The sequence below is a fragment of the Schistocerca piceifrons genome, chromosome 9, assembly GCF_021461385.2.
Source record: "Schistocerca piceifrons isolate TAMUIC-IGC-003096 chromosome 9, iqSchPice1.1, whole genome shotgun sequence".
NCBI lineage: Eukaryota > Metazoa > Arthropoda > Insecta > Orthoptera > Acrididae > Schistocerca > Schistocerca piceifrons.
The window spans coordinates 179,249,431-179,275,911 of record NC_060146.1 but is presented as its reverse complement, the minus strand read 5'-3'; the positions used below and the strand labels follow the sequence as shown (position 1 = coordinate 179,275,911).

The window sequence follows — 26,481 nt, the reverse complement described above, 5'->3', positions numbered from 1 at the left end:
CGTCTGTTCAGTGTCGCAGGCAGGTTGTGTGGACCGGCCGTAGCAACGAGTAGCGGGAGGACAAGCCAGTGACAACAGGTGGGTGACGACATCAACGCTCTCCGCTGGACCACTTGCTCACAACACGAGTCATTATTGCCATCGCCTGATATCGTAAGGCTGCTACCAGCTGAATCTTAGGTATCGTACAGCAACCGCATCTCGCTTTGGCACGACGTGTTTAAAGGAACGCGTTTAGCTTTATCGGCGCCGGAAGCTGGATGGCAAAACACACAGTGCGTAACAAGTTTAATTATTTCGTTTTACAGCCTCAGGCGAATTTTTTCTCTCTGTAGCAATGCTTATTTATTCTTCAGAGACGTTTCTCCTTGAACATTAAAGGCATCATCAGTGGATTCTGCAATTTCTCGCTTGTCATGACGAAGTGTCTGCCTCAAGCTCATAGGCTACAGGGCGCGTTTCTAGAACACTTACGAAAGATCGGCACATAAAGCCGTAGAGATGTTTTGCTTTCGCAGTTTTCATATTTCGTTTACCAGTAACGTTGTTGATCTGACGGAATTTCAGAATTATCTTACAAAATCTATAACTATCCATAATTTGAGAAAGAAATTTCCGAGAATATACGTGTGGAGTACCGACTAACTGCATTTCCCTTGTGTTCTACCAATGAGCCGAAATCTGCCGCCTGCTGCACTTATGATTGAGCCTGTGTAATTATTCCATTTCGTATCAACACAAATTGTCATATCCTGATATTTATATCAATTGAACGAGTCTAACTGTGACTCACCGCTGTCGCACAGTACTTTTTCGGTTTGTGCAGAATTTTACATTGCTGTACCTCGTAAGCTATATGGGTTCTAGCGTCACTTTGAAATCCTTTCACTATCTGTTTCAATATTTGTGAAGATTTTTTCATACAGTATTTTGCTGTAGGTAACTGCATAATCTGTGGAATTAATGTTGTCTGTCAGGTCATTATCGAACATGAACAGTAACTGGCGCAAATCGGCACATCATTGGCCCAGAATTTACCCTCAAACAGCTTCTGCACCGAGAGCTACTTAGTGATATGTGGCTCTAAACCACACACAAGTGAAATTGTAAATTGCGCGCTTCTTATCAGTTGTTGTTGTTGTTGTTGTTGTTATGGTGGTCTTCAGTCCTGAGACTGGTTTGATGCAGCTCTCCATGCTACTCTATCCTGTCCAAGCCTCTTCATCTCCCAGTACCTACTGCAGCCTACATCCTTCTGAACCTGCTTAGTGTATTCATCTCTTGGCCTCCCTCTACGATTTTTACCCTCCACGCTGCCCTCCAATGCTAAATTGGTGATCCCTTGATGCCTCAGAACATGTCCTACCAACTGATCCCTTCTTCTAGTCAGGTTCTGCCACAGAGTACGCGAAAGAACTTGCCCCCCTTCTAACAGCCGTGTACCGCAAGTCTCTAGAGGAACGGAGGGTTCCAAATGATTGGAAAAGAGCACAGATAGTCCCAGTCTTCAAGAAGGGTCGTCGAGCAGATGCGCAAAACTATAGACCTATATCTCTTACGTCGATCTCTTGTAGAATTTTAGAACATGTTTTTTGCTCGCGTATCATGTCATTTCTGGAAACCCAGAATCTACTATGTAGGAATCAACATGGATTCCGGAAACAGCGATCGTGTGAGACCCAACTCGCCTTATTTGTTCATGAGACCCAGAAAATATTAGATACAGGCTCCCAGGTAGATGCTATTTTTCTTGACTTCCGGAAGGCGTTCGATACAGTTCCGCACTGTCGCCTGATAAACAAAGTAAGAGCCTACGGAATATCAGACCAGCTGTGTGGCTGGATTGAAGAGTTTTTAGCAAACAGAACACAGCATGTTGTTATCAATGGAGAGACGTCTACAGACGTTAAAGTAACCTCTGGCGTGCCACAGGGGAGTGTTATGGGACCATTGCTTTTCACAATATATATAAATGACTTAGTAGATAGTGTCGGAAGTTCCATGCGGCTTTTCGCGGATGATGCTGTAGTATACAGAGAAGTTGCTGCATTAGAAAATTGTAGCGAAATACAGGAAGATCTGCAGCGGATAGGCACTTGGTGCAGGGAGTGGCAACTGACCCTTAACATAGACAAATGTAATATATTGCGAATACATAGAAAGAAGGATCCTTTATTGTATGATTATATGATAGCGGAACAAACACTGGTAGCAGTTACTTCTGTAAAATATCTGGGAGTATGCGTACGGAACGATTTGAAGTGGAATGATCATATAAAACTAATTGTTGGTAAGGCGGGTACCAGGTTGAGATTCATTGGGAGAGTGCTTAGAAAATGTAGTCCATCAACAAAGGAGGTGGCTTACAAAACACTCGTTCGACCTATACTTGAGTGTTGCTCATCAGTGTGGGATCCGTACCAGGTCGGGTTGACGGAGGAGATAGAGAAGATCCAAAGAAGAGCGGCGCGTTTCGTCACTGGGTTATTTGGTAACCGTGATAGCGTTACGGAGATGTTTAATAAACTCAAGTGGCAGACTCTGCAAGAGAGGCGCTCTGCATCGCGGTGTAGCTTGCTCGCCAGGTTTCGAGAGGGTGCGTTTCTGGATGAGGTATCGAATATATTGCTTCCCCCTACTTATACTTCCCGAGGAGATCACGAATGTAAAATTAGAGAGATTAGAGCGCGCACGGAGGCTTTCAGACAGTCGTTCTTCCCGCGAACCATACGCGACTGGAACAGGAAAGGGAGGTAATGACAGTGGCACGTAAAGTGCCCTCCGCCACACACCGTTGGGTGGCTTGCGGAGTATCAATGTAGATGTAGATGTAGAAGTACCTCTTCTCCCCAATACTATTCAATACCTCATAATTAGTTATGTGATCTACCCATCTAATCTTCAGCAATCTTTTGTAGCACCACATTTCGAAAGCTTCTATTCTCTTATTGTCTAAACTATTTATCGTCCACGTTTCACTTCCATACATGGCTACACTCCATACATATACTTTCAGAAACGACTTCCTGACATTTAAATCTATACTCGATGTTAACAAATTTCACTTCTTCAGAAACGCTTTCTTTGCCATTGACAGTCTACATTTTATATCCTATCTACTTCGACCATCATCAGTTATTTTGCTCCCCAAATAGCAAAACTCCTTTACTACTTTAAGTGTCTCATTTCCTAATCTAATTCCCTCAGCATCACCCGACGTATTTCGACTACATTCCATTATCCTCGTTTTGCTTTTGTTCATCTTATATCCTCCTTTCAAGACACTGTCCATTCCGTTCAATTTCTCTTCCAAGTCCTTTGCTGTCTCTGACAGAATTACAATGTTATCGGCGTACCTCAAAGTTTTTATTTCTTCTCCATGGATTTTAATACCTACTCCGAACTTTTCTTTTGTTTCCTTTACTGCTTGCTCAATATACAGATTGAATAACATCGGGGATAGGCTACAACCCTGTCTCACTCCCTTCCCAACCACTGCTTCCCTTTGATGTCCCTCCACTCTTATAACTGCCATCTGGTTTCTGTACAAATTCTAAATAGCCTTTCGCTCTCTGTATTTTACCCCCGCCATCTTCAGAATTTGAAAGAGAGTATTCCACTCAACACTGTCAAAAGCTTTCTTTAAGTCTACAAATGCTAGAAACGTAGGTTTGCATTTCCTTAATCTTTCTTCTAAGAAAAGTCGTAAGGTCAGTATTGCCTCACGTGTTCCAACATTTCTACGGAATCCAAGCTGATCTTCCCCGAAGTCGGCTTCTATCAGTTTTTCCATTCGTCCGTAAAGAATTCGTGTTAGTATTTTGCAGACGTGGCTTATTAAACTGATAGTTCGGTAATTTTCATATCTGTCAACACCTGCTTTCTTTGGGATTGGAATTATCATATTCTTCTTGAAGCCTGAGGGTATTTTGCCTGTCTCACATATCTTGCTCAACAGATGGTAGAGTTTCGTCAGGACTGGCTCTCCCAAGGCTGTCAGTAGTTCTAATGGAATGTTGTCTACTCCGGGGGCCTTGTTTCGACTCAGGTCCTTCACGCAGTATCATATCTCCCATTTCATCTTCATCTACATCCTCTTCCATTTCCATAATATTGTCCTCAAGTACATCGCCCTTGTATAGACCCTCTTATCAGTAAAAGAACCGAACTAACTTATCAGATGTTTAAGTGCGTACCACATAAGCGATACTCCTGCTGTATCTGAGGCATGTCTCACTATTTTCGTCACATGCAAGAGTTTTAGTACATACCCTCGCTACCTTCACCAGGCAGTCACCTCACGAAGGCTGGTAGAAATGGTATCAGGCTTACCTGCAAAAGAAGGAAAGAAAATTATTAGAGGTCAGCCTAGTGTTAATAATAAATAAATAGATCAACTCTCAGTTGCAGTATACAATACCCACTTAAAGATTCCTAGAAAGTCCTATTCCAGAAACTTCTACGCATGAAATTAGCCAGTTTTACACTGTAATTCACAATTTAGCTCTTTTTTCGATCAATTTAAAACTTGTACTGGTAACATTTCTGAAGATTACTCCGACGATAATACAGGGTGTTTATAAATGAATATCGGGGTTTTACTGCTTTATAATATTTATTACATTAAACTTACAGTTATAAATGATATGTCAAACGACAGAGCAACTCAAACAGTTGTGTTTGGCACCAATGTGCATGTGCAGCGCGCAATGTTTCCGCCGCAATCCGCTAGACAGTGGTAGTATCGAAGATGGCGACTAGTGAACAAGGAGCGTTTTGTGTTTTGCAGTTTGCAAAGACCGAATTTGTAGTTACTGTGCAACGTGCGTTCCGGCTGAAGTTCGGCTGTGATCCTCCGAATGATGATAACATTCGTAGATGGTATCATCAATTTAAAGATACCAGCTGCCTTTGTAAAGGGAAGAGCACAGGACGACCAAGAGTTAATGAAGAGACTGCTGAGCGATAGAGTCTCTAATTAGTAGCTCAAAGAAATCAGTCCGGAAGACGAGTCGTGAATTACAAGATCCCATGTCGACTGTTTGGAAAGTTTTAAGAAAACGCGTACAGCTACGTCCTTACCATTTGTAGTTATTACAGGCTCTGAGGCCTGCAGACCATGGATTACGTTCCAACTTCATAAACGAAATATTGCTTCATGACGATGAAGATTTTCTGGATCATGTTGTCTTCAGTGATGAATCGACCTTTCACCTAAGTGGACATGTTAACACTCACAATGTGCGCATCTGGGGCTCAGAAAATCCTCATGAAGTGGTACAAATGCAACGAGATTCCCCTAAAGTGACCGTTTTTTGTGCCGTATCCCAGCGGAAAGTTTACGGGCCTTTCTTTTATGGTGAACCCGTAACTGGCACTTCTTACATTGATACACAAGAGCAATGGCTCTTCCCTCAGTTGGAAGAAGATAGGATGGAGAACCTCATTTTCCAGCAAAATGGTGCGCCACCACACTGATGTAGCGAAGTACGCGATTGGTTGAACTTCACTGCACCCAAGCGCTGGATAGGCCGCAAGAGGCCCAATGACAGGGCTTGCTTTGCATGGCCTCCACGTTCACCCGACATAACGCCATGCGATTTTTTTTCCTATGGGGCTTCATCAATGTTCTTGTGTACGTGCCTCCGCTACCAGCAGACCTCCCCGAGTTAAGGAACTGGATTGAAGCAGCTGTTGCTGCAAATACTGAAGCGCTAAAACCCCGATATTCGTTTATAAACACCCTGTACTAATCACCTTAAAATCTGATTACACAACAATTAACGACTTTCCAGAGAGCAAGTTGGCATCTTTGGGCATACAGAGTCACAGGAATCGGAATACGCCATCGAATGAAAACTAAATGTTGATTCATAAAAAATAGATTGTCAGACTAAATTGCGTTCATCAGAGACAGGGGTGTCAGTGTCCCAGGGAAATGTGATATGACCCTGTTACTCTCTACATACATGAATAATCTGGCGGAAAGGATAAACAGGAATCTGTGGCTGCTTGATGACGATGTTTGATATATCGCAAGGTGTTGTAGCTAAGTCTTCGAGTGTTTGGGATCCGCCTCGGTCAGATTAAAGGAATACACCGAACCAGTTCAGAAACGGATTGTTAGATTTGTTACTGGCAGGTGTCTATAGGACTATTCCACTGCCACCAACGAACATTTCGCCTGAGGACCACCAAGACAAGAAAACTGGGGTCTCGCACGGAGGCATGTAGACAGTCGTTTATGCCTCGCTCCTTTTGTGAGTGGAACGGGAAGGGAAATTACTAGTAATTGTGCAAGGTAACCTCCGCCATACACTGTACGGTGGCTTGCAGTGTTTCTGTGTAGATGTAAATATGTCGGTTAACTTCTCTTGCCATTACTGTCGTCGGCCATTATCTTCGTAGTGAACATACCGATATTGTGCAACATCCTTGATCAATAGAACTCTCCAGAGTCGAGCATATTTTATGTTTACTATGCTGGCACACACCAATAGGAGAATTTCAAATGGTTCAAATCGCTCTAAGCTCTATGGAACTTAACATCGAAGGTCATCAGTCCCCTAGACTTAGAACTACTTAAACCTAACTAACCTAAGGACATCACACATATCCATGCCCAAGGCAGGATTCGAACCTGCGACCGTAGCAGCAGCGCAGTTTTCGGACTGAAGCGCCTAGAACCGCTCGGTCACAGCGGCCGGCCCATATCATGGATTTTGTAAGTGGTTTCCTTTATGGTTAATCGATTGGACGGCCACAGAGCGCTTCATCTTCGGTGCTTGTCTGACCACGTTCTCTTTCATTACTCCAAAAGTGAATGATCATCAATGTTGGCACAGAGTCCGCGTTAACTTCAATTCGTTTTGATCTGTTCTCCAGTCAAACCTTTCAAATGAAAATATTCAATAATAGCACGAGACACTGTTTTCTCTATTATCAATCGCAGGCGGCACAATGACTAATTTAGACGGCTGTCGACAATGAACTGTACGCTGTATATTATTGAAATTATTTATTCGATCTTTGGAATAATAAAGCTTACGAACCATGAAAGTGCAACAAGAAATTTACCAGACTTATCAAACCACCGTCTATGCTTATCCTCTCGAGCGCTACTCGCACGGAGCCGCTAAGATCCTGGATGGCGCTGACAATCTCACTTCAGAACACTTCATGACATTCTGACGTTCGTTCCATGCCGTCGTCTTGATGTTGTAATTTTAGTCGCCAACGGTGTAGCTACGTAAGTATCTGTGAATGAGTAAACCATTGACAGACTTATTTTATTTTCAGCAGGGAGAAAGGAGAGACAGTGTTGAAGGATGTGCTGCAGAGTTGGCAAAGTCTGCTTCTGCATCGATCTGCGCAAGGGCGTGGCAACGATTTCCTGGGTCTGGCTGGTGAGTAGTTGCTGTTTCTGGTGTTGGTGATACCGACCGACGTTACAGTACCCTGTGTTTTCGTACTAAGCGAGCCACAACAACACTGTCCACACCACGGGACCTTATGGGAAAACTTACCAGCAGACACGGAGGGAAAAACACGGGGAAAACACAGATAAACTACCACCAGACATGGTCAACATTTGAAAGTTATACCGGGTGTATCAAAAGGTGTGATACAAGGAAAAAAAATTGGAAATTAGTGGTGAGGACCATGGGACCAAATTGCAGAGGTCACTGGTCCCTAGGCTTACGCATTATTTAATCTAACTTAAACTAACTTACGCTAAGGACAACACACACACCCATGCCCGAGGGAGGACTCGAACCTCCGACGGCGGGGGGGTTTGTGTTACAAGGCATGGTGACTGATAGGTGGGTACCATGTGAGCATATTTTTCAAATAAACTTATGTTCGCAAATGCTTCGTTTGCGTGCCAACATTTCTGAAATGTGGAGAAGGACGTAAGAAGTCTGAGCCACCCAAGGTAACAGTAAGGGAGGCAGTGTGTATTACTGTTAGGTAACACCACTCCAAATTCACTCACATAAAGTGCTCCATATCACCACCACCAGCTGAGATACATTTAGTGTATTGCCTGATGATGTTTTGCTGAACTCTTGACCCCCATACTCACTGAACCTCACACCACAGGATTTTCAGGCCGGGAGTGCGCGAAAACCACGGTGCATGAGACACATGTGGAAGATCCTGTGCCACAAATACAAGTAGCAGCTGGATTCATCCTTGATATGCCGGGAATCTTTCCAAGGCATCGGCAAGAAATCATCAGCCGATACACAAAATGAATCGGAGTTGCTGACGGTCGTCTTGAGCACCTTCCGTGAGTGAGTTGCATTGGTGTTCACTGACAGTAATGTTGAATATCTCCTTTACTCTTTGTCCAGCTTACATGGCCCAAACTGCCTACATTTTTCTTCACGTTTCAGAGATTCTATCACGAAACGAATCATATTCTAAAACAAGTTAACTGACAGAATACGCTCACATGGTACTCATATAACATCCATCATGCCTTGTAAAATACCTTTTGACACAGCCTGTATTCACAAAAAGTTTCTGACAATGGTCAATGGAAAGCATTTGTTGCAATTCTAGTTATCGAGAATACGTAAAACACAGAGAGTGAAACTTCAGCGGATTTTGTGCACAAAATGTTCATAATGACTACAGACTCAATCAGGAAATTTATTGCCACTTTTAATAAGCAGGGAGTCAAAGTTTATGTACAAATTGTATATAACCCATATTGCAATCTTAAGAGTCGAGGGACACGTAAGGGTTGTAGTGCTAGAGAAGGGAGTGAGATGGGGTTGCAGCTTACCACCAATGCTGTTAAATTCACATAATGAACAAGCACTAAAGGAAGTTAGGGGCAAATTTTGGAAGAGAATTGAAGGTCAGGTAGAAAACACAGGTCAAAGTGGCTTCCCATTTCTACGTGTCACTGTGCTGATAACCAGGAGGACGCCAGGTCGCGGTCTCGGTCATTAGTTCTTTAGCTTTTGTATTTGTCAGCTACACACATATATATGTCTCAAAGACCGTGGCGGCAACACAGCTATACTCATAGCCCAATGACTTAACAACGGCGACTGTAAAAATAAAAACCACTGTTATTGGTTCTTTGTAATGGAAAAAATTGACAAAAATCGTGATATTGATACTCTCTCTTAAATTTTAACCAAAAAGTAATTTACTAATGCTGCAACTTCTCTGTATACTACAGCATCATCCGCGAAAAGCCGCATGGTACTTCTGACACCGATGCGCGGTGAGGCAAACTTTTTACCCGCAAAGTCAGTATTACTGTAGGTATCATATTCTCCAACGACTCTAACTGTAGTGTTTTTCTAAATATTACAGGGACTTCAGAAACCTTGTAGTTTTTCTGAAGCGTGTGTGTGTCTGTGTGTGTGTGTGTGTGTGTGTGTGTGTGTGTGTGTGTGTGTGTGTGCGCGAGACTTTTAAATAGTTCTGTGGTCTGTTTTCCAGCTTGGGGACGCCATCTTGCTGATCGTGACGTCGATCCTGACGAGACAAGCTTGGGAAGCAATGATACGCAACAGTTGGAGGAACGAAATAGAAAGAGAGGAGAGAGATAAGAAAGCCATCATCTTAGCAGGTGAGGCCAGCCACGTTACACTTACACATCCCCACACACACACCATTCTTACAGTCAGCCATGTCTCCTGTCTCTATAACGCGATGGAGGCATGTCACCTGCCTCTATAACGCGATATGACCCCCTAACGTGGAATGGTAATCTGGCCACGCCTCCCACCTCCATCTCATGGGTCATCAGGAAGTTCCCCCCACACCATTAACCCCGCCACCTTGTTCGTGCCGGCCGCGGTGGCCGAGCGGTTCTAGGCGCTTCAGTCCGGAACCGCGCGACTGCTACGGTCACAGGCTCGAATCCTGCCTCGGGCATGGATGTGTGTGATGTCCATAGGTTAGTTAGGTTTAAGTAGTTCTAAGTTCTAGGAGGACTGATGACCTCAGATGTTAAGTCCCACAGTGCTCAGAGCCATTTGAACCATTTTTTGAACCTCGTTCGTAAAGATGAAACGAATGTAATGATGTCATATAAACCCAAATCCGCATGTTTTGTGTCGTTTACGTGTGTTCCTGGCCACTGGAACTGCAAAGGTAAATAACGTAGTGTGTGTTTGTCTCGAGCTTAGCAGCGCTCACTGTCGAGACTGTCATCGTCTTTACAGATATTAATAGAAATGATTATAGATGAAATGACTGCAAATGTTGTCACAGCGTGAGGAGTAAATCTACAAAATTACACTCGCTCACTTACCCCTCACTCTCACACTGACCCACATAATCACTCCACCTCGTACGACGTACGTAAACGGAGAAATGGTGAAAGTTGCAACGCCTGGATCAGTAGCGGCCACTTGTCGTGAGCTAATGTGCAACGGCTCACTGTAAATATCGCACTAAAGTTACGCCATTTCACTTTGAATGCAAGACAGGAATAGCACTAAAATTACGCCGTTTCCCTTCGAATGTGAGCTGGTAAGCAAATAAAATAGACGAGATCATGTTTTGTAATGCTCTCTCCGCAATAACCAGACACCAGTGAAACCAGAGCTGAAATGAGAATCAGCCACACTAGGAAAAACACAGAGAGGCGACGCAGCTGTCTGTTTTCTACTGTGCATGCTCTGATGTGACGCAATCCCTTGCAACACTACGGCTACTACATGGCTCACAGCACCAGGTCAGAATTTCTCTTTGAAATTGCGCGTAGTGTGTTGCAAAAGTATAGAGTGTATGTGAGATTTTTTTTTCATTTGACTCCATTTTGTGCAAATGATCTAAGCATAGACTGGTAATTTGTGCACGCACGTCTGACTCCCGCATAAACTATTGTTCTTTTCTTCGTTTTATTTATTCTCCACAACGTTAAACTACTAATTATATAATTTAAGTATATTTAAACAGTCAAATTTGTTGTTGTTATTGTTGTTGTTGTGCTCTTCAGTCCAGAGACTGGTTTGATGCACCTCTCCTTGCTACTCTAACCTGTGGAAGCCTTTTCATCTCCGAATTACTACTACAGCTACTGAATCTGTTTAGCGTATTAATCTCTTGGTCTCCCTCTACGATTTTTACCCTCCACGCAGCCCTCCAATGGTAAATTTGTGATCCTTTGATGCCTCAGAACATGTCCTACCAACCGATCCCTTCTTCTTGTCAAGTTGTGCCACAAACTCCTCTTCTCTCCAATGCTATTCAGCAGCGCCTCATTAGTTACGTGATCTACCCATCTAATCTTCAGCATTCTTCTGTAGCACAGACATTTCGAAAGCTTCTATTCTCGTCTTGCTTAACAATTTATTGTCCATGTCTCTCTTCGATAATCACTACACTCCATACAAATACTTTCAGAAAGGACTTCCTAACAATTAGATTTATACTCCACGTTAAAAAAATTCTCTTCTTCAGTCTACATTTTATATCCTCTGCGACCGCAATCAGTTATTTTGCTCCCCAAATAGCAAAACTCATTTACTACTTGAAGTGTCTAATTTCTTAATCTACACTACTGGCCATTAAAATTGCTACACCACGAAGATAACGTGCTACAGACGCGAAATTTAATCGACAAGAAGAAGATGCTGTGATATGCAAATGATTAGCTTTACAGAGCATTCACACAAGGTTGGCGCCGGTGGCGACACCTTCAGCGTGCTGACATGAGGAAAGTTTCCGACCGATTTCTCATACACAAGCAGCAGTTGACCGGCGTTGCCTGGTGAAACGTTGTTGTGATGCCTCGTGTAAGGAGGAGAAATGCGTACCATCACGTTTCCGACTTTGATAAAGGTCGGATTGTAGCTTATCACGATTGCGGTTTATCGTCTCGCGACATTGCTGGTCGCGTTGGTCGAGATCCAATGACTGTTAGCAGAATATGGAATCGGTGGGCTCAGGAGGGTAATACGGAACGCCGTGCTGGATGCCAACGGTTTCGTATCACTAGCAGTCGAGATGACAGGCATCTTATCCGCATATCTGTAACGGATCGTGCAGCCACGTCTCGATCCCTGAGTCAACAGATGGGGACGTTTGCAGGACAACAACCATCTGCACGAACAGTTCGACGACGTTTGCAACAGCATGGACTATCAGCTCGGAGACCACGGTTGCGGTTATCCTTGACGCTGCATCACAGACAGGAGCGCCTGCGATGGTGTACTTAACGACGAACCTGGGTGCACGAATGGCAAAACGTCATTTTTTCGGATGAATCCAGGTTCTGTTTACACCATCATGATGGTCGCATCCGTGTTGGGCGACATCGCGGTGAACGCACGTTGGAAGCGTGTATTCGTCATCGCCATACTGGCGTATCACCCAGCGTGATGGTATGGGGTGCCATTGGTTACACGTCTCGGTCACCTCTTGTTCGCATAGACGGCACTTTGAACTGTGGACGTTACATTTCAGATGTGTTACGACCCGTGGCTCTACCCTTCATTCGATCCCTGCGAAGCCTACATTTCGGCAGGATAATGCACGACCGCATGTTGCAGGTACTGTACATGCCTTTCTGGATACAGAAAATGTTCGACTGCTGCCCTGGGCAGCACATTCTTCAGATCTCTCACCAACTGAAAACGTCTGGTCAATGGTGGCCGTGCAACTGGCTCGTCTCAATGCGCCAGTCACTACTCTTGATGAACTGTGGTATTGTGCTGAAGCTGGATGGACAGCTGTACCTGTACACGCCATCGAAGCTGTGTTTGACTCAATCCCCTGGCGCATCAAGGCCGTTATTACGGCCAGAGGTGGTTGTTCTGGGTAGTGATTTCTCAGGATCTATGCGCCCAAATTGCGTGAAAATGTAATCACATGTCAGTTGTTGTATAATATATCTGTCCAATGAATACCTGTTTATCATCTGCATTTCTTCTTGGTGTAGCAGTTTTAATGGCCGGTAGTGTATGTTCAGTTCACACTCAACTGTATCTTTCAGAACGGCGATAGAGTTATCGTTATCAACATCTGCAGTAATCCTATTACTTTCTCTGCGCAAAACTTTTGTCTCTCTAGTTTTTCGTCTTGCAGTCTGACTGGTTATCTTCTTCTTTGAGTCACAGCCTAATACAAATATAGTTTCCTTATAAATAAGGGACGTTTTAGCTATTCAAAATGTAGAAATTCAAAATTAGAAACAATCTAAACTTTGTGGTGACTGCGGCAAAGGAAGACAAATTTAGTTCCGTTTGCTCTTAGACCAAAGTCAGTAAAAAAACGACGCTAATAAGTAACATTTGTTGTCCCCACGGCTTTGTTCCACTGTTGGCATCAACAACGATATAGCAGTTACGACATTGTAGCTGTCTGCTATGAGTGTGTTACTGCAAATGAACTATCTGCAACATTTAAAAATGAACGTCCCTAGAATGCAAATGCACGAAACGCTGTTACTTCCATTGTCCTTTCTGCTATAGCACCTAATCGTTAAGTGTTGCAGAAGTTGGTTGCAATGTCACAGACAAAGGAAAACTTTTCACATGTGCCTGTCTACTTTCTTTTGCCTCTCCTAACGGCTATGTAGACATATGAATTTTTTTTTCTTTCCTGGACATCTACGGCATAATTTCTTTGAAATTAGATAAGGTTCATTGCGCTCCTCGTATAATTAATTTTAAATATTCAATTTTCTATGCTCAGGTATTAATATTATGATTGTTAAATGAAACAGATGCATTATCATTATGAACATCCACACTGCTATTACTTTCTCTATGCAAAAATTGTATGTGCCTAGCTCTGCCTTCTTCACTCTGACTTGCTAGTATTCTCCTTCTAGGCATACCCTAAAACAAATATAGTTTCTTCACAATAAGGTAAGTCGGAAGTTGTAGTTATTGAAAATGAAGAAATTAAACAGTAGTAAGTTACTTCAAATTTTCCTGTAATGGCAGCAAATGACGAAACAGTTACTATTACAGAAAAGTAATCGAAATATCGATGCAATGTACAACGCTATTTACAGACTTCGTTACTACGATACGTTGATTTTCACTGCTGACAACATCATCGACTTGGCAGTTGTCGTATTGCAGCTGGCCGGTATGCATGTTTTATTGAAAATGAACCACGTAATCATGAAAGCCCCCAGAATGCGATTTCACGAAATGTTGTTACTTTCGTGTGTCATTTCTACCATAGTACTTCATCGGTGTGCGGGGCAAAGGTTGGTAGATCTTCAGTTTTCGGTGTTCAGCTATTGGAGATTTCAATGCGCGATAGAGAATAAACAGCACTGTTATGAATGTAAAAGCTTCCATTTCCTCTTATCACTCTTAACAGCTATATACACACATTATTTTTCCTTTGTGTACAGCTATGGCAAAAGTACCTTTCGAATTATATAAGTATTACTGGTCTCCTTGTACAATTAATATTAAAAATAGGTACTTCAATTTTTGTGGTCACGTATTAATATTATGACATTTGTCAGGATTTATATAGAGAATTATGTAAGCAAACAGTGGTTGTGTGGTTGCAGCTTGGTTCTGGTTGGCGGCGGTGGGCATTGCGCTGTCAGGCTTGGGTGTTCTCCTCGACTTCATGCTGGTGAAAGGAGCCACTGACGTGAGTACACTCCGTACGCTACACACCACTGCCTACACAACTCGCTCCCATGTGGAGCGGGCGTCGTACAACCGTCCAGCGCTAACTTTCCCATCGGCTAAGGCAAATGCTGTGTATTTGATCCTTGGCTGACGCTGGATAATGAGGACTTGTAAATTATCTTGTTTGGGGGCGCCTGTGCTTATTCATGTTGATATTTCATTCGGCCTTGTCCTTTGTCTACTTTACTTGCAGTCAATTTTGAAGCCATACATGGCTTCATCTTCAGCTACTTCGGCAGAGTTGTCGAAATGAAATAGTCAAATACATATATTTGCTGTTGTGCTGTGGCGTTCTCTAAAGTCGTAAATATAAGAATCAAAGCACTGTACTTACTAAATTAGAGAAACTGTAGTGGGCGGCAGTTTGATCAATTGTGGAATGAAAAAAGTAAGGCTCACAAGGCAAATAATATAGTATATATACAGGTAACCACCGGATACTTTCTTAAAGACATTTTTTAAAATTTTGTATCTGTGTTACCAGAAAAGTGTCAAATTCAGGTATTATATAGACTAACTGGGCAACATATGGAACGCCTATAACTTTTCGGCAAGGTATGTAATTTAATTTTTATGCAATAGTTTTTCTAGGAAATTTATAAACTGCCCAGGAATTTTAAAAAATGTTAAATGGATACAAGCAAAGTATAAAATTACAATGTAACAACATGTTCTAACTAGAAATTTGTATGATTGCTGAAAGCTAAATTAAACACGAAAACTATATTTCTATGAGTCTGAAAATTAGCTTCTCCTGAAGTCTATGTGTTTCAGTAATTTCTTAACCACTACTAATACGTAATAAACAATTGAAGGAAAAGGTATGAACGATTATTGGAAACTTGTAATAAATAATAACTGATTATCGCGATCGTTTGTTAAAAAAACACTGTTTGTTGGAGAATGATTCCTCATTGTCTGTAGCGTCCTATAAAATCTCATTGCATATGCATCAACCAGTACATTTTCACGGTCATCCCATATAGCCTCCGATTTAGCGACCTTTACATTCTGCCTCACTCCTACTAAATCTGACTGAAACTGATACAGCAATGATGTCTGGATCTTGTACCTGACGAAATATTTAAATTGTCTTGCTTCCATACTATGCCTTAAACGTAACCGGAATCCGATGAAATTTTGAATTAAATAAGATATATTTCATACTCTGTCTAATGGTTTTTGGTGTTTTATATAAATTGAGGTGACAGAGACCATGGGACAGCGATATAGAGGTATACAGATGGCAGTAACATTGCATACACAAGGTATAAAAGCGTACAACATTGGCGCAGCTGTCATTTGAACTCAGATGATTCGTGTGAAAAGGTTTCCGATACAATTCTGGCCGCACGACGGGATTAACTGACTTTGAGCGCAGAATGATGGTGGGAGCTAGATGCATGGGACATACCATTTCGGAAATCGTTAGAGCAATTCAGTATTCCGAGAACCAAAGTGTGAAGAGCGCGCCGAGAATACCAAATTTCAGCCGTTACCTCTCACCACGGACAGCGCACTGGCTGACGGCCTTCGCATAACAACCGAGAGCAGCAGCTTAGAGCTGTCAGTGCTAGCAGACAAGCAACGCTAGCTGAACGGGGGACGTATGACGAACGCATCCGTTAGGACAGTGCGGCGAAATTTGGCCTTAATGGGCCAAGGCAGCAAACGACCAACGCGAGTGCCTTTGCTAAACAGCAGAACGCCTGCGACGCCCTTCCAGAGCTTGTGACCATATCGGTTGGATCCTAGACGACTGGAAAAACCGTGGCCTAGTCAGATGAATACCGACTTAGGTCGGTAAGAGCTGATGGTAGGTTCGGGTGTGGTGCAGGTCCCACGAAGCCATGAACCCAAGTCGTTAACAAGGCACTATGCAAGCTGAAGGTGGTTCCATAATGGTGTTGCCTGTGTTTATTTGGAATAGACTGGGTCCTATGGTCCAACTAAACCGACTATTGACTGGAAATGATTATGTTCGGCTACCTGGAGATCATTTGCCGCCATTGAATGACTTCATATTCCCAAAAAACGATGGAATTTTTATGGATGACAATTTGCCATGCCACCGGGTCACTATTGTTCGCGATTAGTTTGAAGAACATTTTGGATAATTCCAGCGAATGATCTGGCCACGCCGGCCGCTGTGGCCGAGCGATTGTAGATGTTTCAGGCCGGAACCGCGCTGCTGCTACGGTCGCAGGTTCGAATCCTGCCTCTGTCATGGATGTGTGTGATGTCCTTAGGTAAGTTAGGTTTAAGTAGTTCTGACTCTAGTGGACATATGACCTCAGATGTCAAGTCCCATAGTGCTCAGAGCCATTTGAACCTTTTTTTTATCTGGCCACCCGGATAACTCGACATGGATCCCTTCCAACATTTATGTGACACAATCGTGAAGTCAGTTTACCCACAAAATCCTGCACCTGCAACAGTTTTGCAATTATGGATGGCTATAGAGGCAGTATGACAACGGCCTTGCCGCAGTGGATACACCGGTTCCCGTGCGATCATCGAAATTAAGCGCTGTCAGGTGTGGTCGGCACTTGGATGAGTGACCATCCAGACCGACATGCGCTGTTGCCATTTTCCGGGGTGCACTCAGCCTCGTGATGCTAATTGACGAGCTACTCGACCGAATAGTAGCGGCTCCGGTCAAGAATACCATCATAACGACCGGGAGAGCGGTGTGCAGACCCCACGCCCCTTCTATCCACATCCTCCACTGAGGATGACACGGCGGTCGGATGGTTCCGGTAGACCACTCGTGGCCTGAAGACGGAGAGCTTTTTTTTTTATAGAGGCAGCAAGGCTCATTATTTCTGCCAGGGACTTCCAACGACTTGTGGAGTCCATGTCACGTCGAGTTTCTGCACTGTGCCGGGCAAAAAGGCATTCCATGAGTTTTCTCGCCTCACAGGCATTCCACATTATACTGGAGTTCACAGTTTTTGGTAGTGTGTGCATTGACAGGACTGAGCTGTGTATAGCAATGGAAGAGTAATAGATTCCTAATAAACTAATTGCCTTAGTGAAACCTGCTCCGTAGCTCAAGATATAGAATACACTACCAAGTGCTCTGTCCACAATAAAAAGGAATAAGACAGAGAGACCCATTCGCTTGTGTTCTGTAGAACATAGCCTTTGAATAGGTCAGATGAGGTGCAGACATCAATAGAATGAAGGCTATCTTGTACAAATCAGCACATGATGTATATATAACGTTTCCTGGTAAAACATGCTTTGTAACTATGCAATTACAATTTTATTTATATATATACGCACTGATTACGTCTGTGGACTCTGAATAATAATAGAATAGAGACGATTACGTTATATTTTGTATTTGTAAAGGATTAAGTACTGGATTTGTGAAATAATATCTGTGTCGGCGAGTTCTGAAACCGCTACAGAAAAGAATTAGTAAAGAAAAATTCAGAGATGTCATGACAATCAGCCATTGTATAAATAATGTCGTTGTCTTCTTCTTGGAGTCACGTAGAGAGGAGGAACCTGCGACTCTGTGTTTAACGCATAGGTAGCTTTCATTTGTCACGATTGTAAGCGGGACGCCATTAGGCGTTGAGTATAAAGAAAGGTGTGTGAACTTGTTATTATTCTCGTTTTAAATATAGTTATTTAATGAGAACTCCTGTGTTATTATTGGAAAGCTTGCCTGGTATTTTAGCCATTTATTTAAGGCATTTTCAGCTTTTTAAGTAGTGTTCGTGGTGCAGAGCTGCGACACGGCGGGACGAGCCGCCGCCGCGGCAGATTCAGATCTGATAATAAGGGCAATCATACGGCAACAAGCGGTCAGGCAAAAAGTGAATTTAAAATTGTTTCTCACAACAGTTCGAGATCGGAGTACAAAGTAACAGATTTTACGTTCTGTTTCACAGGCGGACGCGGGCCGCCAATATTGTAAACTTTAACAGTGTCAGAGTTAACATTCTTTCATGTTTCAAAAGGAAATCTTGCTATGCAAAAATTCTGGACTCGTAAAAGTTATACAGAAATCATTTTCAGGTTAATATTGATAGTCTCAAGCTCTAGTGTTAGCCGTGGCACTGATTAATAATTAATGTTGACAAAAAATCTACTGCAAGGTGTTGAGGTTCTTTAAGCATTGCGTACGGTAACTTCATTATTTTTCATAACAGAAATAATTTCAGAACATTTTTACGATAGTTGGAGCAGAGATGGATATGTTGTGCATTGTCTTGAGTTACAGTAACAAAACTATTCATTTAATAAGAAGCCAGTTCCAGTATAATTAATCTCATTTGTTCGCAACATACAATTAACCAAAGTAAACCAGTGTACAGAAAAAATAGTGGAGCGCGACATATTGACGAAATGTCCTCTGATTCTGTGGAGAGTTGAGGCGTCGTGCAGTCGCAACGTTTCGACAGGTTTCCTAGTCGGCATCTTCAGGTGAAGTTCGAGTCTGCGATCCACTGGCTGTAAAGGAGAGAACTTGAACTGAAGTTGACGAGCAGGAAACGTTGACATAACATGACGCCAGAGCTCTTCTGATAAACCGGAAATACCTCTGCCTGTCCTCTACCCTCTATCACGTTGTTAAACTTTTGTGTCATTGGTGTATTACAAAACATAAAGAGTAGTGCTACAACGGAACGGGACTTTGCTTTTGATTCACCTCATTCTTCACCTCTTCCGTCAGCTGCCTTACACAAATTACTCCCCCCCTCTGCCCCTCCCCCATCCAACCACCCACCCACGCCACTCACATAGTGACTGTGCATCGCAGGTTAAGTCTCCGCCGCGGAAACGGCGCAACTTGCTTCAAGGCTGGATGGCGGCCTACGCCGTGGTGTACGCGCTCGGGGTGGTGACCGCCGCCTTGAGCGTCCCCGTCTTGTTCCTCCTCCGCGCTACCCCACACCACGCCTTCGCCACGGCCGCCGGCATCCTACTGCACGCAGGTGAGCAATGCGACCGCCAGCTAACGACACACCGCTATTTCCACTGCATCTCAGCGGGAGATCGGTACTCATGCGCCAACACACGCTACCAATATGTTCCAAAACGACGCGCATAATAACGGAACTTTTCCGGGGCTTATTCCTCGTATTCCGTTAGTCATAGTGTGCTGTGCGTACTGTAAGACCTTCGGTACACGCACCATCAGATTATTTGACTTGTCGCTCTAACAAAGTAGGCGAGTGTCAGCAATATGTCTCGTGGTCTTATCGTGGTGTGTTTATCTTCTGCCGTTAGGTCAGACGATAGAAATGCCACTTGCACGCTTTGAGTAGCAGATTGACGGTGACCAACATTAAACAGAACTTGATTAATTTTCACACACATTTATTAAAATAATAAAAAGCATAGAAAATACTTGGTCCTGGATGCTACTTACAATTGACAATCTGAAGTTCCTTTGGTCTTGGTACGTTAATCTTATTCTCGCAAATCTCTGATACTTGACAAAGTGTCTATACATTTCTCTTCATGGCTATGTACAGGAATATGATATCTTATTAGGCGCAGACTGAAACTTGACTACAGACTAATGCAGACTGACTAATCGGAGGTCTGTACACTCGTTATAATACCTCGCGCGCTCATGTATCACTGCGTGAGTGTGATCCGCGAGGAGAAAATGTTCTACGTCAGTAGCAATCTCATTGGCTGCGCTACATATTAATACGCGGATCGGCGGAAGCAGAATTTGGTCCGTCTCTAAGGCAGCGCCATCTCGTAGTGCGGAGACGGACGAGCGCTGCGCCTGCGCTGTTGTGCTTAGCGGGGCGCGCTCTAGTGGGAAAGTTGTGTACGTGTTGACTACGTGGAACTATGTACAAAACACATAGAAAGGTAAATTGAAGATGTTAGATGGCGGTCAGTTTGGCTCTAGGAAAGATAAAGGCGCCAGAGAGTCACTTCTTATGTTGTAGTTGATAATGGAAGCAAGACTGAAGAGAAATCAAGAGGCGTTTAGCGGATTTGTCGATTTGGAAAAAGTGTTTGACAATGTGAAATGGTGAAAGATGTTCGAAATTCTGAGAAAATTACGGATAAGCTACAGGGAAGGACAGTTAACACACAGTATGTGCAAGAACCAAAAAGGAACAATAAGACTAGAAGACCAAGAACGAAGTTTCGAATTAAAAAGAGTGTAAGACATGGATGTAGTCCTTCACCCCTGGTGTTCAATCTTTATGATGAAGAAGCAATGATATAAATAAAAGAGAGGTTCAAGAGTGGGATTAAAATTCAAGACGGAAGGACGCCAATGTTAAGACCCACCGTTAACATTCCTGTCCTTAGTGAAAGTGAAGAAGAGTTACAGGATGCACTGAATAGATCGTGCAGTCTGCGAGCATATAATATGGATTGAGAGTAAACATGGAAGAGACGAAAGTAATGAGAAGTAGCAGAGATGATAGCAACGAGAATCTTAACATCAGAACTGATGATCACGAAGTAGATGAGGTTAAGACAGTCTGAAACTTCATGGCAGATTAAAACTATGTGCCGGACCGAGACTCGAGCTCGGGACCTTTGCCTTTCAATCCTGAGTAGCTCAGATGGTAGAGCACTTGCCCCTGAAAGGCAAATGTCCCGAGTTCGAGTCTCGGTCCGGCACACAGTTCTAATCTGCCAGAAAGTTTCATATCATCGCACACTCCACTGCAGAGTGAAAATCTCATTCTTAAGACATTCTGCTAGCTAGGTGGCAAAATAACCTATGACAGATTGAGTAACGAGAACATAAAAAACAGCCCAGAATGAGAAAAGGGACATTTATGGCCAAGAGAAGTCTGCTAGTGTCAAACATAGGTCTTAATCTGCAGAATAAATTTCTGAGAATGCATGATCGGGGCTCAGCATTGTATGGTAGTGAAATGTGGACTGTGGAAAAATGAAGCAGAAGAGAATCGAAGTATTTGAGATGTGGTGCTACAGAAGAATGTTGAAAGTTAAGTGGACTGATAAGGTAAGGAATGAGGAAGTAATACGTGGAAAACACTAACAAGAAGGAGGGAGAGGACAGCTGTGGTGGCCGTACGGTTCTAGACGCTTCAGTCCGGAACCGCCGCGACTGCTACGGTCGCAGGTTCAAATCCAGCCTCGGGCATGGATGTGTGTTGTCGTGTACATAGTTCTGCATAGTCAGCGTGTACACTACTTTCCCACTAGAGCGCGCCCCGCTAAGCACAACAGCGCAGGCGCAGTGCTCGTCCATCTCTGCACTACGAGATGGCGCTGCCATAGAGACGGACCAAATTCTGCTTCCGCCGATCCGCATATTAATATGTAACGCAGCCAATGAGATTGCTGCTTACGTAGAACCTTTTCTCCTCACGGATCACATTCGCGCAGTGATACATGAACGTGCGAGGTATTATAACGAGTGTACAGACCTCCAATTAGTCAGTCTGTATCAGTCTGTACCAGTCTGCATTAGTCTGTACCAGTCTGTACGAGTTCTACATTTGTCTGTACCAGTATATAGTCAAGTTTGACTCTTCGCCTAATAAGATTACCATATTCCTGTACATAGCCATGAAGAGAAATGTATAGACACTTTTGTCAAGTATCAGAGATGTATGTGAGAATAAGATTAACGTACCAAGACCAAAGGAACTTCAGATTGTCAACTGTAAACAGCATCCAGAATCAAGGTACGTAATGTCTATGCTTTTTATTATTTTAATAAATGTGTGTGAAAATTAATCAAGTTCTGTTTAAAGTTGGTCACCGTCAGTCTGCTACTCTAAGCATGCAAGTGGCATTTCTATCGTCTGACCTAACGGCAGGAGATAAACACGCCACGATAAGACCACGAGACGTATTACTGACACTCGCCTACTTCGTTAGAACGACAAGTCAATTAATCTGATGGTGTGTGTACTGAAGGTCTTACAGTACGCACACCACATGTGTGATGTCCTTAGGTTAGTTAGGTTTAAGTAGTTCTAAGTTCTAGGGGACTGATGACCTAAGATGTTAAGTCCCATAGTGCTCAGAGCCAATATTTTAGGGAATTGGTTTAAAAAATTCATTTCAAAGGCCCCAGTCAGATCTTTCTCCCAGAGCAACTTCGGCTGTGCCTACGTGACACAAGGTGTCTGTCTTTCAGTGCTGAGGCAGTTCTGTCCAGTTGAAGCTGCTGACAAGAGGCGCCTTGAGTCTTCTGCTCAAACTGCTAGCGAACTCACGCCATCGGTTTTATCTAATAGCGTGCGTGGGTCGCGTATGTGGAAGCTGGAACGTTTTGCAGTGCAGAACACAGTTGCTTCGTTCTCTTGTAATCTATACCTCGAGCAGAACATACGTCTTTTTTTTTGGGGTAGGGAGGGGGGGGGGGGGGCAGAGCCTCCGACTCTGCGTTTCACGACCGGCCATCGACAACTATTAATATGAACTGCCTCCCTTCCGATGCGCACTTATTTACTTTTTCGACCTCCTAGACTGGCCTACACCAGGTAACTTCCGATCCTAAGCGCGCCATTTGTGTTCCGTACACTGAAATATATTCTCTTTACTTTACCTAAGTTCCTGTTCTGTCATTTCACGGCAGCTCTGGCTGTCCACTCACAAGTCCTGACCGCTCAATCGTGACAGCTCGACATTGTCGTCGTAAGCCGGATGCAGTAAACTTCTTCCCCCTTCCCTGGCCATGTACAAAAGGCAGAGATTGGAATACATGAAGCAAATAATTGAGGACGTAGGTTGCAAGTGCTGCTCAGATGAAAAGACTGGCCCAGGAGAGGGGTTCGTGGTGGGCCGTTTCAAACCTGTCAGACCACTGACTTATTGGACGCCGCTGGTACAAACTAGAGATGGGCAAACTCGTTCATCCTTGGGAAACTAGTTCACTGCTGATCGTTATTTTTTGGGAACCGTTCATTTTTACACGTTCACCGTTCATTTGTGCATGGTATATGGATCTTATGAAAAACTGAAAACTAGTAATGTAGGTGACTGAAGGATGGAGGGCACCAAGAGGGGGCACTTGCCTACCCCCTGGTGTATAGAGTTTATATTCATTACAGAATTCTTACACACTTTTAGAAGTACTGTCTGTGATTCTGCAGAACCTCTCGTTTAGCCAACTGTAGCGTTCTGTGGCTGATCGCAGGGAGATAATATAGGGTGGCGCAGTGAAAACAGGCCCCAAGTACAGACTGCTCGCCAATTACGGACGATGTGTTGCCCGTTACGAGCAGATACAACAAACAGACAAACATGTAATAATTAGGCGCTGAAGAAATAACAAGCTAATGCAAGCAACAATTACGAAACAATCGATGGCGATGTGTAGAGAGCTGGAGAAGAGAACATGAAAATCTCACGCGACGCGCATGGGCTATAGCTCATGTAGTCTTGTAAACCTGTTGGTGGCTGTTTCCCAACTTAATAGACCACAAGTGTCTTGTATAAAATTCTTCGTTTCGACTTCCACTACATAGCTATGCTACGTTATAAACAATAATCGTTTACGCCCTATATATACTTCACGTTGTCTCTGAGTTCGTAGGCGAAGTAGAGACTTTATGGAAGCATACAATAAAATGTGGTTTTCTCATCATACTTGCGTGAAATGCTTAGTAAAAATTAGGTTTTTATGTTGCATTATTAAAGTTAATGCAGCAATAATAATAATAATTAAGTTCACAGTAATAAAGTTTTTGGTTTGAAAGGCCCTTCTGAACAAATGTTTTTGAGATAATAAGTAAATACGATTTTATGGCAATCTTTGTCTTTTCAAATGGAGAGGCACCGCTTTCCCTACTGAGCCAAAATGACCCACAACCCACCTTTTTTTTTTTCAAAGAAACCAAACTAGCAGGTAATGCAAATTGGAAACAACCGAACATAAAAATAATAAGAGCCTTCCTAAATGTAATGTTTTTTGTATGAAAGACACACGAAAATCGTTTTATACGAATTTTCTTACACTAAAAATTAAGCAAATTATTGAAAGTTAGTTGCTAAATCAAGTCGATGAAACCAAAAAATATATGAATAAAAAAAAAAACTTGCCTTGTTATAAGTATGTCTGCTGCTATTCATCGATATAATGAAGTGAGCTGACATGCACTTTTGTTACCTGAAAAGATGTACCTATTACATACAACGTAATTTTTATGTAGTTTACGCAACTATAAAATACTTTTTGATTACCGGTCGTGGACGCTGAATAGCCAGAGTCAAGTGCAAGAACAATTTGGAACACATGTAAAATGGGCGAGGGCAGTGAACGAAACGAACAACTGGATACTGAACTAAGTAGGAGCAGTCGGCAGTGGAACTGAGACAGGTGGTCATGCGAAGAACGACGAGTGCGGCCGAGGGAGACCGAGACTGAGACGAGCTCGCGACCGAGGCTGGAACGAGAACTGCCGAAGTGAACTATCAACCGATCGTTCCTCGTTCCCGGGAACTATAAGTAGATCGCCGCGACCGAAGTGAACTAGTGAACTACGAACCGATCGTTCCTCGTTCCCGGGAAGTATAGGCAGACCGCCGCGACCGAAGTGAACTTGAACCGATCGTTCCTTGGAATTCGTTCCTCGGTCGTTTCGTTCATCTTGGTGAACCATTCCTTTGCACCCGTTCGTTCGCGAACTACCCATCTCTGGTACAAACACACTCACGTATTCTTCCAGCTATTCTGTAGATGGACAGTAAGTGAATTTACTTTATTTGCTATACTTTGTGGGGTTGGAATTTAGTGACCAGGAGTGCAGATATCCCTTACACAGATCTGCACAGACAGCAGGCCTGGGGAAGCTAACTGAGGCGGTGGCTCCGTTTCCGCGGTGTTTCAGGGCTGATGGTGTACTTCTGGCTGATGGTGCACAGCTACAGCCTGGAGCTGGCCTGTGGAGCTCGCCCCGCGGAAGGGAACGGCTACTGCACGGTGCCTGCAGGGGTCGCCACCCTTACCCAGGGGACCTGCTGCGACGCGGATGGCATGGCTCTGACGCCGACGGCACCACCATGCTACACCAGCGTCGCATAAGGATCACCGTGTCAGCCGTGTAAGGGGACCACGTCTCCAGGCAGCTTCAGCTGATCGCAGCCTTGAACGGACCTCATCGCTGAACTGTCACCGTGACAGTCGCTGGAGGCTCGGCCTGGACCGCTTGACGATGCAGTGTTGTCATCATCCACGAAAAGACTGTCAAACATATCGCCTTAAACGCATTTTCACAGTGGGTGTAGTAGCATCATGAAATGTCTTGAAGACACTCTACACTTGTTTGATCTTTCTAAAACGAGTATTCTACATTACTTTGAAGGTACAGGTCCAGAAATGCACATAGTAAGTATGTATCAATCCAATATCGGCATAAGGAGACACAAACATCAAGGACCTTCACGATAGTCATAGCATGGTTGAAATTTAATCATGTCCGCCCCCTGGTAGCTGAGTGGTTAACCGGCACGGTAGCTCAGCGTGTTCGGTCAGAGGGTTTAGCTATCCTCTGTAATAATAATAATAAAAAAAAAAAATAAAAAAAAAAGAAGTGAGTGAACGGATGAACGAGCAACCTGAACGGGTGCCATCGCACGTCCGCCACGAACAAATTCAACGAACAGTATAGAACAAAATGAGATTATATATATATATATATATATATACATATAAAACGGTCAGCGCGACAGACTACATATATGGTGGTCAGCGCGACAGACTGTCAATGCTAAGGGCCCGGGTTCGACTCCCAACTGGGTGGAGATTTTTTCTGCTCAGGGACCGGGTGTTATGTTGTCCTAATCCTCATCATTTCATCCCCATCGAAGCGCAAGTCACTGAAGTGGCGTCAAATCGAAAGACCTGCACCCGGCGAACGGT

The 26,481-nt window shown here is 43.5% G+C and overlaps 1 protein-coding gene across 1 annotated transcript; it reads left to right on the top strand.

Moving 5' to 3' along the window:
• Nucleotides 1-26,481, top strand: LOC124716932. Its single transcript, XM_047243510.1, has 6 exons — nt 1-78; nt 7,300-7,406; nt 9,466-9,595; nt 14,513-14,598; nt 19,417-19,591; nt 25,451-26,481. Exons 2-6 carry the CDS (start codon nt 7,329-7,331, stop codon nt 25,642-25,644), a joined length of 663 nt encoding a protein of 220 aa, XP_047099466.1. The 5' UTR covers nt 1-78; nt 7,300-7,328; the 3' UTR covers nt 25,645-26,481.